General features: G+C 38.3%; 1 protein-coding gene across 3 annotated transcripts in view; it reads left to right on the top strand.

The window, feature by feature from the left end:
• The first annotated feature begins 9104 nt into the window (after window positions 1-9104).
• The window catches only part of LOC113515239 (max-binding protein MNT-like), a 44572-nt gene continuing 32641 nt past the window's right edge, over window positions 9105-21035 (top strand). Inside the window, exons 1-2 of one of the 3 annotated variants that reach the window (XM_052896169.1) lie at window positions 9105-10566; window positions 14581-15185. In XM_052896169.1, the coding sequence (XP_052752129.1) occupies window positions 14774-15185 (412 nt within the window). In that variant the 5' untranslated portion in view covers window positions 9105-10566; window positions 14581-14773. The remainder of the gene's footprint in view (window positions 10567-14580; window positions 15186-21035) is intronic. The other 2 variants (XM_052896168.1, XM_052896167.1) reach the window with 2 other exon arrangements.

The following is a 21035-nucleotide window of genomic DNA, read 5'->3' as shown; positions in this document are numbered from 1 at the left end:
TTGCATGGCTATGTTTCGGTTTGAAGGGTGGGATATGGCCCATCGGTGGCAACGTATCGGGCAAAACATTTGATGTCCATGAACTATAGTGGTTACCACTTTCCATCAGGTGGGCCGTCAGCTTCCATTCTAAGATAAAAAAGTCATACTCGTCGTCTTTACACAACATTACCTTGTATACAGACGGTGAAGTACATTTCTTCCCCATCGGTTATCGGTTTGAGCTGAACTAGTCTAGTTCAGAGTATTACAAGCTCATTCCCAAGCCACTTCAATTTGCCTGATAAATAAGTTTAGCCTTGTTTTACGCTTTAAATCTCCGATCGCGTATTTTTTTTCACAACAATAAAACATAACAAATAGTAGTACGTGTGTTTATCCATGTAGCAAGATTCTGAGAAACAATATCAATCTACCAAAACAAAAATCGCGGGATAACAAAGTCAATAAACATAAAAAATGGCGAGCACGTCGAAATCGCGGGATGCGTAAAATTAGACTAGTAAATACTGCACGCGGAAATCGCGGGATCGGGCATCCCGCGATTTCCGAGGGTTAAAAGGTTGAAAATCTAAAAACGCATTTTATATTATTTTTGTGCAATAAAAAGTAAATAAATAATGATTAAAAAAACCCATAAAATATTGTTGAAGTTTAGAAGTACCTACAAATCTTCTTAATGTGTCCAATATAAAGTACTGGGGGGAAAGGGATTGTTAGTAATGGAGACTGAGAATCCCATTGCTAGCAATATACCCAACCAGGTGGACCTCGCGGTTCCCTCTAGAAACTATCATGGTTAATTCCTGATGAATTCATCATGATGGGCTGACTGGCCTGTTTTCATTCTCATCTATCACTCTTCACTGGTGCTCCGCCAGCGTATCCCGTTAGCGCAGTTACCATTTTCACCCATCAATCATCAATCACGCTATGCCGGCTCACTAAGTGCTTTTTCACGCTATGTTTGAAGACTCCGAGGTTATAAGATGAAGAAAGCACGTCTAACATGTAATTGTAGAGTTGGAGGAAAAGGGATTGTTAGTAATGGGGTCAAATAGCCCCATTACTAGCAATACATCCTATCAGGTCGACCTCCATGTGGTTCTCCTTGGAAACTATCGTGTTTAATTCAAGTTGAATTCGTCAGTGTATACCGATAGCGCAGGCGGGGTTACCATATCATTATCATCCATTAATTGTAGAGTTTCTAGACTCTTTCCAACCAAATAAAAAAAACAAGCATCATACATGGACGAATCTTGCGTTTTTCTTCATGAGAATTAAGGTATCGGACTGTCCTTTACACTTACTATTAAGGATATGGGGGGGGGGGGGGCGTTGAATTAGTATGCGTATACAGCATACTGATTCAACGCCATAAGAAGATGATCAATCATTAACTGTTTTTTTTTGTACAATGTATTGGGTTTGGATTCCCAAACACTTGTGGTTGGGGGGTAAGGGATTGTTAGTAACTGCCTCATTGCTAGCAATATACCCTAACAGGTCGACCTCCACGTGGTTGCCCCTGGAAACCATCGTGGTTAATTCTAGTGGAATTACCACGATGTGCTAACTAACCTGCCTTTTTATCTTCATTAATCTTCTCTAACTGATGTCCTGCCAGTGTACACTGATAGCGCGGGCAGGGTTACCATTTCATTATCATCCATTAAAAAAAAAATTGCGGTTGCGCATTTGGTGTACGCTCGTGTATGCCAAGGTTTGCTGTTCGTTGAGTAAGCATATGAATTGTGGATTTGGGCTTCATCATTAAGTGGATACTGGGAGCATGACTTCTAAGATGACCTTTTTGATGCGGATTAATGGGCGATGAGTTATCATTGTGAAATCATTAACTGTTCCAATAGGGATAATTTTGCCAGTAATTGTCACGCTTGGTACGTGGATTGGCAACCGCATATCGAATGTTTGAAACTAATTGAAAAGCACACATATATGAATTATTAGACTAACGTTACTTAGTTTATAATAGACTAGCTTTTACACGCGACTTCGTCTGCGTGACTGGGATATATTTACTGATCGGGATAAAAAGCAGCCTATAGCGTTCTCCATTCTATATAGTATGTGTATACTAAAATTCATAGTGATTAGTTAAGCCGTTAAGAAACTATATATAAGGAAACAAACAGACTCATTTTTTTATTTATAATATTAGTAAAGATATTCATTGAAAACTTTATCTTGATCCTATCATCGGACTTTGAATTTAGTTTTCTTGATTGGTTGGTATTTTAATGATTTACGCACACCGAATACAAATGTCGAGATTTGTTCAAACAAAAATTAATAACAACATATCATTTCACACGAATAATCATCATCAGTGTTTAACCTTGGTTTTACAATGTTTATAAATACTTATTGGTGTCAGAAAATCGCATAAGTATGTAATTGCGTTGTGATGTTTTCATACAAAAACTGAAGGTAATGTAGAATTTTTTATGTATTTTAATATTCAATCTAATTATAATATGTTATGGAAATATAATCTAAAAATCCCATAATTTCGATATAATTAGTAAAATAAAAAAGATTTAAATATTATCCATAGATTCCATAACTAGTTTTGACTTTGACTAACCGTTTGATCAACTTTACACCCTTGTGTATTTTTTAAACGCAAGAATGATTTTTAAATGTGTTAAAATTTGTTAGTAGGGGAGATAATATTAGAGGTTGGTAACTTCCGTAAAAATACAATCGAAACGAAAACGGGGGTCCGATATTGCAAAGTCTCTTAACAGCAATAAGAACGTACAATACTTGATTCTAGAAACATCGGACAAATATTAATAAATGTGAATAGTTTATTCCGCTATCAATACAAAAATGATACCACACGGGAAATTGAGTGGAACGAGTGGCGAAGTGTGCGTGGAGCCGTGGAGCGAGGAAGTGAAAGTCTGGCGGCACCTACCTAGCTCGTAGCACGTGCGCGCTTGACACTTGCGGCGCGACGTATCACGCGCTCACTTCATTACCTAATTTTATATAAAACAAGCACATCGTATATTTTATAATTTGTAAACCACGTAGAAATCATAAATAGGAAAAACAAGATAAACAAATCGAGAGTTCAACATTTTATATAATGCTCGACTTGTAAATTTTAATACCTGACCCATAAAGTTGAAATTGCATCGTTTCAGCCACGTTTTGATTGGCACGCGTGTGTAGAGCGTGCCGCTTGCCGCGTCACCGGGCCGCGGGCGGGGGCGCGTGCATTCGATCGCTGGCCGCTGCAATGGCATCGATCGCGCACGCCCCATGCTACGTCGCAGCAACTCGGCTTGCGATTGGCGAGCGTCGCTGGTCACGTGACCCGCGCGCCGGCTCCCCATTGGGCGATAGTAGCGGCGGCCACGTGAGCGGCGCGCGGCGCGCGTGGTCAGTCGCGGCGTGACAGCGGGCGCGCTCGTACTGCGCGCGGCTGTGCCGCTTCCCGACATGAGCCTCCTCGATACCGCAAATACGCTCCTCGAAGCGGCGCGCTTCATCGAGCTACAGGAGCGGCGCCTCCAGGCCGGTAAGTGGCGTTATAAGTCCATATATGACCCGGGAGCTGGCACTCGCTGCCTAGTCGAGTGTTTACCGCTCTCGCCGGCCCACGTCACGAGTGAAACCGGTTCCTGGGCGTGCGCCGATTCGCGAGCGTCCAGTCGCCGGCGCGCCGGTGCAGCGAGCCGACGCCCGACGCTCTTGACCTTGAACAGCACGCAGCCGCGCCGCACCGCCGCGCCTCGTCCCCGGCCCCGCGCCCGCCCCGACCTCGCCCCACGTAAACAAAGGAAGCCTGAAATTCATCGCCGGCCACGACGCACTTTTCACGCATAATCTACCTTTCGTTAAGAACCCTAGCTAGCGATGTCGACTACACTCGACTCTAGTTGGTAGTTATTTGCGTGCGTCTACACAAAAGTAGTTACAGAACTCGAACTGCGTATAACTATGTTCGTGTCGTGTATTTTCCTAGTATGAGTGGGTGGCAGGTAAACGGTTTAACCACGCTGTGTACGTGGAGCGTGTTAGTCAACATTATGTATGACGCATGATTTGGACGAGGCAGGCAGGCAGGGGGCGCTCGCTCTAGAGTTCGGTCAGCTGATCGAAGCGTGTGACGGGGGGCGCGGGGGACGGTTACGCTGCGGGGCGACGGGTGGGGTACATGTGCACACGCATCGCAGGCCACGGTTTAATGCGCTTCGTTTAAAAGATTATGTTGTACCTAGTAATTTTAACTCGTACAAATCCTTCTCTAAGTACAGAGATTTTCAAATTTGTTTACCACAAGGAAAACTAGTACAAGGTACAATTGCGTAACGGTCGTGCGTGCCTCACTTGCTTAGCAATTGTTTAGTACCTACATCACTAGACGACTCGAATGTCTCGTTGAGTATAAAAAAACAGTTTTCATCATGTTTACAATATTTATAATCGAATAATAGTAGGTAATTTACATGGGTAAATACCAGAGAATTATCAAATTAAAAATAGAATCGAGACCAAATTAATATTGAAAACTAGCTATAAAGTAGATGAGATTGTAAATTAATAAGATCCAATCAATTTTGAAACCACACACATTAGTAGATACTTTGTTTGCCGATAGCGTAAGAAACGATTTCTCAATATTGATTCCAAACTTATTGGGCCTACTCGCATTTTATTCCATATATAAAGGAATACTAAAACTGGAGTCCCTGCTCCAGCTACAGTATTCAATGCATTTCGTTCCAAGGACAGCGTTCGTCTGGCTATAAGCTATGTTATCGTGTTTACACTTCCCTTATCAGCTTTGTGGCCACTCACTGTTGCCTCTAACGGCGTAGCTGACCAACTTTCCTACCATACCAACACGTGATCACATTATCAAATCATTTAAACGTTAAATCAATGGGAAACTGTAAAAAAAAATGTTGTTATCGTGTCATAGGCTCCGTTCACATTATAAATGTGGAACGAATCAAAGGAATTATTTGCTTTCTCGATTTTGTAATCAACGTACTTTTCATTTCTATACTATTGTACTTCGAAAGTTTTAACGCGGAAGAGTTTGTATTCGGTTTCTGGTGCATCTGTTGTTTGAAAGGAATTATTTGTTGGTTCTTATTTATTCTTTTTTTCTCATTTCTTCCTTTTCTTCGTTCTTTATAATTTTTCTTTTTAATTATTTTTCTGTCTTCTCTATTAATTTTATTAGTATGATGTAAGCACTTGTTTAGTTTAATGAGGTTTGGTTCGGAAGTTTTATATTATTCCCACCCATAAGTAAAAGATGGAAATGTTTTTTTCCAATGACCAGGAATAACGCCCAGAGCAACTAGTTTACAAGTCAATCATATAATAACAAATAGTATGAAGTGAAAAACTTCAATACTCTAGAAAGTTTGAAAGATTTCGTGTTCGACTAGTTTGTAAAAAGTTTTAACTTCGTGTAAACGCTAAAAGTTGTTTTGTGAACAAGTATCGGGAACTCTATATTAAATATTATTATTTAAACGCTCCTTAACTTGAAACTCGACATGCACTTTGTAATAAAACCATAAAATGTTGCACTCGTACGTAGGTGGCAAACAAGTCATTCCATTCGGTGTTTACTGACTCGCTAGATAGCATTACATTGTATAGTATCCGTTTTCTTTACTTCTCTACTTTTACAGCTATGTGGCAATTTATCTATTGAAATCTAATTGCTAGTTCTACAACTATTACTTACAAAGTAAGTACTCAAAGCTATGAAATGAAACAAATTATACCTCTACTGTAATTGAAATAAAAAAAAAATTGTTTGTAACACTTTATTGCACAGTAAAGTCATACATTATAGGATACAGAGTTCTTAAGTAAAGAATGGATGCATTGGCGAACTTATCCCATAAAAGGGATTTCTTCCAGTCAACCTTTGACGTCTAACAAAAATTGAAAATTAGTGGAGATAAAAATAGTAGCTAATTATTAATAAGAAAATATGAAGCGTAACTGTATACAAAAGTTTTGGCTGTCTGAACTATTGACACACTAGTCTATTGGGGACAGAAACATACAGTAAGAAAGGATTTGAAAATACCAGTATTTTCGAAATGTAAGCCCTCCATTTGAGTATTATAAAATAATTAAGTTGAAAAATAATGAATCTCTCGACCTGCTAGGAAATTCCTTTGCAGAAATACTTATGGCATGAAATGACAAGTACCGAACAGAGCCGATGTAGGCATCTAGTCGTAATAGCTCAATTGATTTGATACAAGTTTCTAATTACAAGTAGCCGTCAAAATACCGCGAGCTTTATATTAGGCGCAGTAAACAATCGTATCATCAAGGCTTGTAAGTAAGGTCGCGGCGACGGTACCGGGCATTCAGAATGGTGAAAGGGATCGCGTGACCTCGCCATCTGCGACTGGTCTGTGAGGACGTGTATGTACGCGCCTGTAGTATATTGAACCTCCGGAGACATCGTTTGCGCGGCGGCCGGTCAAGCGAGCGAGCTCCGCTGGCGGCGTGCGAGGAACGATTTACCCATTAGTAACGATTATACCAGCTACTGGTTTTCGCTTTGGAGGACAAAAAATATAGATTTAATTAATTTTAATTTGATTAAGTATTACAATTTAGGTCTATTTTTCTACAATCCGAAATCTTGTAACATTTGCATTATCTGTCAATTTTCAATATATCTTCAATGATTATTTTGAATTGTATTTCTGTTTCTCGAAAACGTTAATCACAGAACTCGTTGCACGTAAACTATTATTATAATTTAGTTATTATATAATTTTTTTGACGTTATCGAATTTCTTTTTTTGTCCAAATCCAAAATTTTAATGATCTTTTAATAGGAAACTTATTCAACTATAATAATTTACGTTTCAGTTCATTATACGAGCACTTAATAGGGAAGTTATGTAAATTATTTAATTTTAAAATTGTGTCAGGTAATACAGAAGTTGACAGTTTTACAGTAGACCGGAACCGTCTTAAGGTTATGCTAACGGACTCGAATCCAATTACTATTCAGTCATGGTAAAAGATCACGTTGAAAAACATCAAATTTTATACATTAATATAACTGATTTTCAGAAAGTTTTCTGAACAAATACTATTAGAATTGTAAATAAACAGTCGAGAGCACGTTATAAAGAGAAATGTTTCACATTAGATACGTATTGCCTATGTATTAGGAGGTTATATAACGGTAACTATATAGCTCCGTTATCTGTTGAAATTTCCAATGAACTCGATTATTTAATTCCTATAAATATAAAAATTGTCGAAGTGTCTGACCATTGCCCCATTATTTTAAAATTACAAGCAAAAGTTAGTGTCGACTGTACAGACAGACGTATTTTTACATTTTTTACTCCTTTAAACTTTAAATAATTATACATAGAAAAAGACTTTTTATAAATTGACCCATATAACAATAGTGCAATATAAATATTCTGAACTTTTGAAGCTATTAAAGAGTCACCTCTCTTTAGATATAATTTTCTTCTTGACTCACATTTTAACAAGAACATGAACAAATTTTCGAGAACTCACTGGTTATTTATAAAAGTAGTTAAACCAGTATCCCTTATTCAACGTTTCACATTACAATTTTTGGAGACGACAGTTCTACCGAAATTTGATCAAGCTACACTTTTGGCTGTTCTCATTTCCTAATTCACAATTATTTGTGCATGTTGTTTACCCCTAAATGGCGCTAATGCATAATTATTATTGTGATATTAATTAATACATCATCTGTTAAAATTGGAGTAGGCGTTTATTTGTATCATAAGAAATAACATATTTAACATCGCCCTTATATTATGTAGAAGTGTATATATGTAAGGTAACAGTTACGCTTACTAGCACATCGTATTGTCCTTGCTACCTTAAAAACATCGAATGTAACACCTACCTATTGCTCCTGCGATTTATGTTATCAATCAGTCCAATACGAAAGGCGTATTATAATTTTAAAAATTTTGGTTATAATGTCTGTTAATCAGGTAGCTTTCGCACAACGCAGGCGGCTCATATCTCGACATCCGGTGGGTGCCGTGGCCCCCTGACGATGTTTCCACTTGACTCTCGGGCCGCTAAATGTTTTATTATTGATTACTGATTTAATACTGCAACCTTTACAAACTTCATGCATATCGCTCTATTCTCGTCTTGTCCGATTTGTTTCGGTTAGTACAGTTATTACGAGTGCATTTCTGTAAACTATCTACTCTAAGTTTGATATGAATATAATTGAGCCCAATAACCATGAGATGTTGCTTCTATACGTACAGTACTCTGAGTTTCTTTTATTACAGTATCCTTATCATAGCCCTAAATGGAATCCGGTAATCACAATTCAGAAATAGAATCTAGGCACGATGCTAGGCAGAAACAACCTGCATAACCGGCAGGTGTGGTTACAAGAGGACGTGGAGCGATGGGAAGTGTTTGTGTGGCGGTGTTCCCCGGCCGGGGAGCGAGGGGGCAGCCCGGGCTGCACGCTGCACCGCACCAAGGTCAGCCGCCGCACGCATGCGTCGCCCTCCCCCCTTCTCCCTGCCCGACCTGTCCCCTAGCTGCCACCTTATCGGAACCTGCACCCACAGCGCTTATGTGTTCCTGTGAGTTGCACTCCAAATAATGCTCACCCTGCTCTCCCCATTTTTCTCACTTGTCGCGAGTTGCACTGTTATGTTCTTCTTTTACACGTTTATATACAGTCGTTTATGTCCTGCCTTTACATTTCCTGGAGCTTTATTATTTTCAAATGAAATAAATAAGGTTACAAAATTCAGTTATCACTATTCGTTTCAATCGAAACCTACGTGACTGAACGTATGTAGTTCACTAACATTGCACGGTTTTCAACGAAACAATCAGTTCTCTAGAAATACTAGCTTGATTATTTGCCTCAATTGGTTAAATCCAACACTGAAACAATAAAAAGGCTTCATGACGGAAGCCTTATTGGCTGCCACCATTAAAATCAAGCCGTTCCTGCGATATAGATCTATCCTGTCGTTCACCACGTTTATGGTAACTAGATAATTTTTGACAGAATGTTCAGTATAATTTCTTTTTATTTATTTTTTACAGGTTAAGATATACAGATATATAATGAAATGATGGACCTACTTTATTATAATGTAATATGTAGCTATCTTAAGAATAAAGTATATCCAAAATGCTAACTATCATGTCCCTCATAGTAATTTACACCTGGATTTATTTTAGATTTTATTTATATGCCTTTATATCACGGATCATATGCACGAACGAATCACCAAAAAAATGTATTTCCCTCAAAAGTAGGTGATCAGATTTATGGCAAAATTTGTTGGCGATTTTTAATTTCAGGCTACAAAGGGTAAAATGGTCTGAGATTTTACTGTTCGAGCGTTCGCGTATTGTTCATATGTATGAAGATATTTACTATTTATAATAATATAACAGATAACACGTGCCAGTATCATTCGCGCAATGCGGTGTCGCGTAGGAGGCCAGAGTACTAGATCGACACATGTAGAAATCCTATTAGTGAGATTAGTAACATGACATAATGTACAACACAGCTCTGTCTAATGTTTCTACGAAGTAAAACGGTATTTGCCTTGTTTATGTTTTTCATTTATTTTTTATTTCACGTGATTGGAATTGATTTATTGCATTGAAGGATGTTGTTACTTATTTACTGTATAAAAACAGTAAGGTTGAAAATCTTTTTGTTACGTCTGTTGTAGAAGGAATGTAGAATTCTATACAATGCTCTGAGATCTTTTATATTTTCAATGACAAGTCTACTATTGAAACGTTTAATTTTATTAGAAAGCTAAATAGCATCGTGCAAAAGAAACACTACGGACTGCTATAGTACAAGTACAGTGGTCTCCGGCGTCGTCGTTTCACACTGTCGTGTTCATTTCGGCTGCAATACTTGCAGTGTTCCATTCACCTTATTGGTTGGCACCGAGGTTCAGTGACTCCGTCGGCGACCGACTAACTCCTTGGAACACGTCATCTGCGTGCTAATGCAGTCGTTTCATCACCTACGACCGATCGCTGCCTCTTTAAATTCTGTGTGTGTCCCGTCGCGGCCGTCGAGGCGACCTCATTTTACAGGCGGTGCGAGCGAGTTTGTCGAGTACAACGCACATCGTCCGTGCAGCGTTATGTAAAGTGTTGAGAGCGGTGCAGCAGTGAGCGTTGCGCTCGACCGCGTGCGCGCCCCCCGCATGCTTCCCTCCTCGCAATTTCGTCCGCCGTCGGTTTCACTCGCGACGATCGGCGCTGGGTTCCGGAGGTCGCACTCCTCCCGCCTCGTCCGCCTTCCTCTGAGACGGTGCCGTCCGTCCGCGAACCTCAACGGCCACTCAGTCGTCGAGCGGATTGTGTCGACGGCGGTCGGCTCCGCAAATTGACTGTCGCTCTCTCATCTGCTATCGCGACATGCCGATATCGAGAAGGCTCGCGTAAATCGTACTCGCCGCGACCCCTCGCCGAGGATATTCCGCTAGCTGCACTTTATTCGTTTTGGGAGAACTCGTGGTAATTTTACGTTTGCGTTTGCGACGGTCACTGCTGTCGAGCTGACGACGGTGGTCGAAAATAGCGTGCGTTATCATCGCGGCCTCGAGTGGCGAGACGAGATAGTGCGAGGTCGGCGGCACCTGCGCGGCGCGCCCCACGTGCACGACGCGATCCGGTGCAGCCGAGTAATTAGCGAGTGCCACATGACAACGCCTCCTGTTCGCTGTTTCCCGTCTAATTGTTTAGCCGCTACCCGGCGGCATCATTGCGCCTCCCGCTGTCACTACATCGCATCTAGACGGGCCTTTATACAATCACGATTGGATGTTGAAAATCTGATAACGGGCTTATTTTTATCATCGTAAAAATCCTTTAAATATGGATGGATAAATTGGTGAAATATTCCGGAACATCGTTTGTTCTCACAATGTCCTGCCACCTATTTCGATTTTGGTCGTTTTCAAATTATTTTATAACTAGACAGACAATGCGTTTTATCTCAGTACTCGTATTGGTAAATGAATTTCTTCAATTTATTTAATTATAATATTCTATGGATTTATCGTCTTAGTATCCTAAAGTAAATAATAAAATTATAAAAATCGATTAGTCTCTCTGCTGAATATTTTCTTCCATATATGGATGATATTATCCTACTATTACTGTGTTGGCTAATCGGCTTGGTACGAAGTTTTAGAACTTTCTTTCTCTTCCACTAACGTATGGTGCCTTGTTCCTTTAATTGTTAACAGTATTTGGGTTGTTTTATTTATTTTAATTATTCTTTCTTTACTATTATATCTATTATTTATTTATTCATATGTCAATATTTGATATCGTTAATTTTATATTATTTTTCTTTATAATTTCATTCTGTTGTAATAATTGTAATTTAAAAATTATTATTAATATTTAATTCGATACTTAATTGCATTTTCTCAAATATGGTAATATTATCAAATGTGGTAATAGATTACGTCTTTTATATTGCGTGTTGAAATATTATTGTTTGTTACCTTTGACGAAAATTTGCTATTATCAATTTGTAATTAATTAGATTGTAAAGTTTCTTTTCGACTAAGATTTAATTTGTCAGTTCACTAATAGCAAATGAAATTAGATATTAAATGAATAATATCAGTAATTGGTAGATTAATTAAGAGCACTAATAATTTTAGCTTGACGTAATGTAACGTCATAGTTATCTATAAATTTTAAATATTTCTTTTTTGACTGATTATTTAAAAAGTGTCTCTCTGTCTACGAACTAAATCATTAATCATACAATAATATACTTATTAAATTATGATTTAAAATTTAAATTTTGATGGCAAACTCGTTTTGGAAAATAACATTTAGGTTCATAAGTAGAGCACTTTTTGAATAATCAATCAGAGACAATGAAAATTTTTAAATTGTTTTTGGAAACTGACAAATAATTATGATGTTGGCATATTTCGTGTTGTTGTTGTTGTTTTAATAGTCGTCCAAAATTGGACAGGCAAAGAACAAGGCGCATACAGCCTTGAATTGGTCCTTTGTAGCCATATTTCAGTATCAATGCTCTCAATATGTTGTTTTTTCTCCATCATCACGGCTTTAGCAAGAATTAACAATTTATCGAGTATCCTAAGAAATTTTCTCAATTTTTATACTTTTTATTGTATTATTTTAAAATTTGTAACTTTCTTTAGACCAAATTGGGCTCATAACAACAATTTCATTTGCTTAAGACTTAAATACTTTTTTTATTTTATAATAAAATATTCACATGAAAAGTACTTGCGCAGATCAGGCATTATCGAAGAGGATGGCATTGTTAATTTAGTCTAATGTATGATGTTCATGCTACTGTCCAGGTTTCTAAAAGACAATGTCATGATCATTCTGGTAAACTATTGGATTTTCTTTTATTTAAATTGGATAAAATATATCATTAAAGTAGATCATAAGTATGCCATTGCACAATAAAAAAATGCTAGTTCATCAATCCATCATTTATTCGTGAACTAGTTTTCTGTAATTTTTTCCTTATATTCTGCAATTTTTCCATTATACTTTATAAGCTGTTTTCTATTTCCTTATTTTTAAACAATTGTGAGAGTATTTATTTTTTGAAGGGACGGTTTCAGTTCGTCTGGATATTTTTTTGTGTCTATATTATGCGGTTATGTCATTTCAGAATCGATAACGTTGGGTCCGATGCTAATTTTGCGACAGTTGAATATGTCATTTCTCTTTGCAAAGCAAAAAAACTGCTTGTTGCAATGCAAAGGCTACTTGCAGATACAATTCCGCGTTCTAAATTCGAATATTTTCATTCTCATTCTGAATTCAAATAGTTTCGGTTGCAAGCTGTTTCTACACTTTTTTACCAAGTCTTTCATGTTAGGTAAATTTTAAAATAATGCACCTATAGTTGTATTACGACATTCAATTGATAGAGATTACGAACATAATTCTGGAAGTCTTGTTTCCATCATAATATAATTGACGCATATTATGAGTAATAGGATCGTATTAAGTGCCATGGTTCAGCCTCCTAGCTAGGTATTATGTTTGTACTCTGGCTCGCGCTGTGTTAGTAGCCAATTACATAATATAAACATAGGCACATGTCGTTCGTATCGGCTTATATAATCCGCGCGTGTATGCATTTCCTTCGTATGCCCGTTCATCTGTCTGAGACTTTACTCTCGACATGATGTTCAATGATCAACCATTCTTCTGCCTATTTTTTCATCTTCTTCTTTTTTTTAATTCCATGTATTCGACTTTTTCATTCTTTCATTGCTTATTGTTTCTGTTTAAACCAAAGTCGTAGGTTGGTCTAGAATGTTTCAATGTTTTACCTATTCATCGTTTGTTATTGCTCGATATCAGCACCGTTTACTAAACACACGTAAACTCTATTACTACGAGGCTGACAAAATCGAGCGATAACAATGTTTTTTTTTTTACTAGTGTGCATATTGGTAACACCTGTGAATTTAACTTTGTATTTTACTTACTGTAAATTCTATAATCCTATATATTTATTGATTAATTCGCGTCATAAAGATTAAATATTTCTCTCAATAGAAAACAAGATAGGAAATGATAGTGAAATTCGATTAACTTGTATGTATGTATTCATTCCTTTTTGTTATTTAATCTTTATTTGTTCATAAAAGTTTTCATCATTCGGCTTCGGAATCAATTTACTTTATTGTTTCTTTGAATGTTTTTTTAGATTGTATTTACGTTCAATATTGTTTTCTTCCTTTTTTTTTATTTGAATCCACTATGTCTGCCAATTCGTTAAGCCGTGATACCAGGACGGTAAGATGCAGTAGGAGGTGATTTTAACTGTCAGTGCGACTGCGGGTGGCAAGTGGAGGGAGGGCGCGCGGGGCACAGAGTGCACGTGCCGGCGGGCCATTCCATGCGATCGTCCGTCGTCCTCCCCTCACTTGTTGAGCACCGCGCATCGCGACTGTGCCTCTCCGTCCATCGCCGACGGCAGGGTTCCTAGCTTATTTTATATCACCCATTTATGTTGTTGCCTTCTGCCTTGCTCACACACATTTGCGCTCTCACAAATATTATTGTGCGTAGGTAGCAACTGAGACTGTCTTATTGATTTCACTTATTATGTTTTTATCTTTATTACTATTATGTTTTCATAAGTTATCTTTATTTTTCAATTTAGCGTATTCTTACCACTTTATTGGTTGTAGTGTATCTGTTTGTGATATAAACAGATTTTCAATTTAACTGGCCACCGTCAAAATTCTAAAGTGTGTAATATATTTATTTTTTATATTACTATTATTTTTTTTTACTGAATAGTAAATGAATTCGTGTTTGTTCCATTAATTTTCACGCAGAGGTTATCATGCAGATTTTTATCTGACAGACCAATAGTGTTTCTCGTTATTGCAATATTAATTAAATTTGCTGTTTATCTTTTGTTTTATAGATAGCGTCAATCAAAGACGTATTTTTCAATTAAATAATACAGGAATAATGTACATTAGCTTTTTTTATTAGGACCTCGCAAATGCACACGCTATGAGTACATTTCTAATTAATTTAAAGCGTTAATTGCCGTCAATATGAATAGTTGAAAAAACTAGAAAGTGAAGTGTGAACTGTTATTAAATTATGATAAAATCGTATAGGACGTAAGTGAGGTTAAAACAATGAGGACTAATAGTTAACAATTGTTGTGTCCCATCATAGAATGGGTATACTAATGGAAACCACCCGAGTGAATCTGGGTACCGCCAGCTGCCGAAGACGACGCGCGGAGCCTGAATTTTTTGGCACAATGGGATCTCCTGGCGAATATTATCCCGACACGGTGCACACCATCGCTATCAATACCAGGGAAACAGAGTTTGGTAGTATCGTCGAACAGATCCCGATAACACTGAAAACTTATCAACAATTCCCCGTTAACGGCACTCCTTTGAGCGGCTATGGATTTCCGTCGCAGCAAATAATATCCTCTTTCGTGCCTGCGCCCCGCGTACCTGAGATCGAAATGCCGTCCACTTCGACTTTCCGCCAAAGCCAGGTCAAAGACGAAGTCAAGGATCACGATAAAGTTTCAAGGGCCCCGCCTAAAAAGAAGTGGATTAAAGAATATTTAGGTAAGTTTCAGGAAATTAGATTTGAAAGATCGGTTTTATGTTTTCCGTATCATTTATTTATTTTCCTATCTTTATGGAATTTAATATTATTTTATATCAGATTTTCTCGGGTTTCTTCAAGTTTTAGAGCTTTAACAAATAAATAATTTTTGTTTTCGCTTTAAAATCCAGCATTGTTTTGGGTTGGTTAACAAAGCAAGTAAAAATGATTAAGTCATATCACAATTCAGTTGCCCTACTGGTTCCTATAGTCGTATTTTCGTTGTAGGTGCAACGTGCGTCCTTGTTTGTCGTGTTGTGTGACCTCGTGTTGTTTTTGCACAATATTTAAAACCACGACTAACGCGGCCCATTCAGTTTGCCGGTTATATTATGTTTTAAAGCTACTATTGTTTGATGCAAAAAATCGAAGAATAATAAAAGTAAATGGTACGTTAACTGTTTATGTCGGACTTATATACCAACATAGTCTTTGTTAGTGCATTTGACCGTTAGATATTACTGCTTTAAGAACTAATTGTTATTACTCAGTAATCCTTTTGTGTATTTATTTATTTAACTGAAATTAATCATCTGAAATTAAGAAATTTTACCTATCGAGTAAAATAATTGGTAATTCGGATTTACACTTATGACGTCATAACATAATAATATGTATTTCTCTTCCATTCATGTTTATTCGCAGTCATTTCCTCAATCACTCCCATTATGGCTATATCATTTTTGATATAGCCCATCCATGTCTTTTTAGGCCTTCTTCTGTCATAGCCATCCATATTGTTACTTAATACCCTCCTTAAAACATGCTCACTTATTAAAATGTCATTTTAACATGAGTCACTCACAAAAAATTCCGACTGCCATAACTAGGTAACATAACTTGACGTGCAATGCAAACAGGAAAACATGAAGAAGAGGATATCGAGTCGATACAACCTTAGGGCTAGCGCACGCACGCGTGTTTGTCTTCAAGGCGGTCCTCTTAACAAGGTCGCGTAATGTACAACAGGCGTATTGGAAACTCGACACATGAGTGCTGTGTCAAAATCACAATTCACAACCGACATCTATAATGTTAATTCTAACTTCATTGTTAAAATTTAGGAACTAATTTTATTATGAATTAACATTTACATAAATAGTTTATGTTATAGTTGTATAATAATCTCTTTATTTAACATTATGGAAGAGGCACTTATCGACGAGATTGGCTCTTCGCAAAATAAATTTATTTAATTTTATTTCATTTAATTTTATTTTATTTCATTTCATTTCTTTCAACTGACTTCTATAACGGATATGAACCCGTGGGGTAGTGTAGTCTCGGTATAGAATGGGCTACCCCTTCCTTTCCCGCGTGTTGTAAGAAGCGACTAGGGGAACATAATGGTCGAGGAATGGACAGCAGCGTCCCTCTTAAAAGGTCATCAAATTCTAACTGCAGTTACCAACTCGCCTGCTAAGCGTTGCAAGTACTAGCAAAATGCCTCTAAAATGGCCTATGTCAACAGTAAACTGTATCATAGTAGCTCTGTAGACGTCTTCGCGTTTCTATATATTAGAAGAAGGGATTGTTAGTAATGCGGGCTACCCGTTCCTCATTGTTAGTAATATACCCTTTCAGGTGTATTCACCATCGTGCTAAATCCCATATCACGATGGGTTAACTGATCTCCTTTTGGGAGGAAGGGATTGTTAGCAATGGAGTTTGACAGCCCCATTGCTAGCAATATGCCCTATCAGGTCAACCTCCACGTGGTTCACGTGTGAACAATTCTCGTTGAATTCGTCACGATGGGCTAACTGACCTACTTCATCCTCACCTATCATCCGTCACTGGTACCCCGCCGGTGTATACCGATAGCGCGGGTGGGGTTACTATTTAATTATCACCTATAAAAAAACTGACCTCTTTTTTCATTTTTCCCTACTGGTACTTCGCCAGTGTATATCGTTAGTGCAGGTGGGGTTACCATAACATCCCTATAAATTAAAAAATATATATATATATCCTTAAGTTTATCCTATCTGAATAGTTTAAAACAACCAAATGTTAACAATGAACAATATGAACAATGATTATAACATCACATCCTACGTCAATTGTATTGTGTTACTCGAAGGGAAGTCAAGTCAGTTTGTCACTAAGTCGACTTCCTTTCGAATTATGATGATTTAGTGGAAATATTTATTTAAAATTTAGGTAAATTTATATTTCCAAAGATAAAAATGTTATAACTGATCAAAGGATATCGAAATTAAATGATTTTTTTTTAAACCACTGAGGTGGCAAACAAGCATACGGCCCACCTGATGGTAAGCGGTTACCGTAACCTATGAATGCCTGAAATACTAGGGGTATTACGCGTGCGTTGCCGACCCTGAATAAACCTCTTTACCCCCTTTTGAAGAACCCTATGCTGTAGACTCTTGAGAAAACCTCGGCAGGGTGCTCATTCCATAACCGGAGTGTTCGTGGGAGAAAACATCTACTAACTACATATACATATATCTGCAATGTTAAATCTAGACCTTATATTTTATTTATTAGGAATATTTGCCGTGTGGTCCACCCCTTCCTTTCCCGTGGGTGTCGTAACGTGGGCGACTAAGGGAACATAATGGTCAGGGGATACGTAGTAGCGTTCCTTTAAAAACATCACTGGAGTCTAACTGCGATTCCCAATTCGTATGTCAAACGTGACAACTACTAGCAAACTCCCTTAATAGGGAAAGGTCTTTTCAGCAGTGGACAATTAAAGGCTAATCTGATGATATGATGAAGCGATATTAATAGGTATCCAGGAAAACGGTATCTAAATACCAAGCTTAGATTTTTTTATGGATGATAATGGAATGGTAACCCCGCTTGCGCTATCGGTATACACTGGCGGGGCACCAGTGAGGGATGATAGGTGAGAATGAAAAGGTAGGTCAGTTGATAGATGGTTTTCAGTGAAGACCGCGTGGAGGTCGACCTGATAGGGTATATTGAAAGCAATGGGGACTAACCTCCTATTACTAACAATCCCTTCCCCCCCACCAAGCTCGGAATTGTCATCTAATATTACACTTTAATTTAATTTATCATACAACAAACATAACAGCAGATAGAATAATAATTAGGGAGATAATGGACTGTTAAAAATGGGGATTAGTAGTCCAAGTCTTAACAATATACCCTGTCAAGTCGACCTCCTCGCGGGTCTCTCTGGAAACTATCGTGTTTTATTCCAAGTGAATTCATCACGATAGGCTAACGGACTTTTTCATTGTCACCTATCATCCCTCACTGGTGCCCCGCAGCGTATACTGTCAGCGCAAGTACGGGGTTAACCATTCCATTATCATCCTATTAAAAAAAAAGCGTAATCATTATTTGAGTTAATCATTAGCCAGAGTCCAGTGAGGTGGCGATAACTTCTCTTTTTACGTTTATCATCGTCAACGTAGCCTGTCGTTTATATAACCACAATTTTATCGCCCCTCTTTGTTTCACTCTTGCAATGTCGATTAGCTGGCGATACGGCGCGCGTCATCGCATTACGTCTTGTAACATTCTTAAACAAACTCTATATGATAAATAACAAAGCTGGTATTAATGTATTAATTAGTTATTACTATACTAATTTTATGAGTACATTTAGTATGCGTTAAGAGGTATAATAAAATTACTCTGTTCTTGTTGGCAACAGTAAATCTTTCCACTTACTTTTTTTTTATGTGTGATAAAGGAATGGTAACCCCGTCTGTATGGAGGGAAAGGTATTGTTAACAATGGAGTTTGACAGCCCCATTGCTAGCAATATGCCCTATCAGGTCGACCTCCACGTGGTTCCCCCTAGAAACCATCGTGAACAATTCTTGTTGAGTTCGTCACGATGGGCTAACTGACCTGCTTTATCCTCATCTATCATCCTTCACTGGTGCCCCGCCGGTGTATACTGATAGCGTGGGTGGGGTTACGTTCCATTATTACCCATTAAAAAAACCCGTCTGCGCTAACGGTATACGCTGGCGAGGCCCCAGTGAGGGATAATAGGTGAGATGAAAAGGTAGGTCAGTTAGCCCATCGCGATTAATACACCAGGAAATCAGCACGATGGTGTCCAAGTGGGACCACGTGGAGTTCGACCTGCTAGGGTATATTGCTAGCAATGGGGCCGGTAGTCCCCATTACTAACAATCCCTTTCCCCCTACTCCTCATTTATAGTATATTAGCATTGGTTAGAGGTTATTTACGTTCATCATCATATCAGTCATTTAGCCACTGCAGAGCATAGGCCTCTTCCATATTGAAGGATTTTAGCAGTAGTTTGCCACATTTGGTAGGGAGTTTGGCAACCGCAGATAGGCTTGTGTAATATTTAAAGAAGGACTTTACTGCCTATCCTTGGCCAATTAACTTCTTTAGTCGCCTTTTACGACACCCACGGGAAAGGAAGGGGTGGCCTATTCTATGCCGGGACCACACGGCTTACGTATATTACCAAATTACAGAACACCTGAGTCCTCAGAAATGGCAGCGCATGGGGGGTATCATGGGCGAAACGGTATACTCTGTTATGTCCACGGTACTGCTCATGTCTATAGGCGACGGTTACCACTTTCCATCAGGTGGGCCGTCAGCTTGTTTGCCATTCTAAGTTGTATAAAAAAAATATAATAAGATTGTAAATAGTCCACTACTATTATGTATGTAGTTCGGTCAATATGCATGACAATAGTGTTTTTAGATCAGTAATACGGTTTTGTTGCTATTTCTAATGCTAATCACTTTAAAACGACTATTGTTCGTTATTGACAAGCCATTACGTAGCTAGTTACTCATAATAACATAATGTATAGCAAGGGTTTTTTTAATGGATGATAATGGAATGGTAACCCCACCCGCGCTATCGGTATATACCGGCGGGGCACCACGGAGGAATGATTGAATGAAAAAGGCAGGTCAGTTAGCCCATAATGATGAATACACCAGGAATTTGGCACGATTGTTTTCAAGGGACCACGTGGAGGTCGACCTGATAGGGTATATTGCTGGCAATCAGACTGATATTCCGCATTACTAACAATCCAATGAAAGATGATAGGTGAGGATGAAGTAGGTCAGTTAGCCTATCGTGACGAATTCAACAAGAATTGTTTCCGATGGTTTCCAGGGGAAACCACGTGGAGATCGACGTGATAAGGCATATTGTTAGCAATGGGGCTGTCAAACTCCACTGTTAACAATCCATTTCCCCCCTGTATAGCAGGGATGGCCAACCGGTCTATCGCGACTATTAGTCCAGTCTATCGCAGTAAGGCAAAAAGTATAATATTTTGCTAATCAGTGATCAGAGCAGACCAGTCCCTACAGGCAGCGCCCGTTCACGAGTATGACGAAGTTTTGTAAAAAGAGTTTTATACCATTCGAATCGGCAAGAATCGGACATATTCGTAAACATATTACAAGTTTAATGACGTAATCAGTCCCACTGTGACAAACATCTTTTCGTAACTTATCCTTACTCATAAATGTGAAAGTATGTTTGTTTGTTACCTTATAACGCCATAACTGCTTAACCAACCACTATGAGGTTTCTTTAATGGATGATGATAGAATAGTTACCCCGCCCGCGCTAACGGTATACGTTGGCGAGGCACCAGTGACGGGATGATTGAATGAAAAAGGCAGGTCAGTTAGTCCATCGTGATGAATACACCAGGAATTTAACACGATGGTTTCCAGGGGCCATGTGGAAGTCGACCTGATATGCTATATTGCTGGCAATGGGACTGATATTCCGCATTACTAATAATCCCTTTCCTCCCTATGTGCAATTAGGTATATTGATTAATAGTAA

The sequence above is a fragment of the Galleria mellonella genome, unplaced genomic scaffold, assembly GCF_026898425.1.
Source record: "Galleria mellonella isolate WM207_F2 unplaced genomic scaffold, CSIRO_AGI_GalMel_v1 utg312, whole genome shotgun sequence".
Classification (NCBI taxonomy): Eukaryota; Metazoa; Arthropoda; class Insecta; order Lepidoptera; family Pyralidae; genus Galleria; species Galleria mellonella.
Note: the sequence above shows the minus strand (reverse complement) of the source record. Positions and strands in the feature narration are given on the sequence as shown.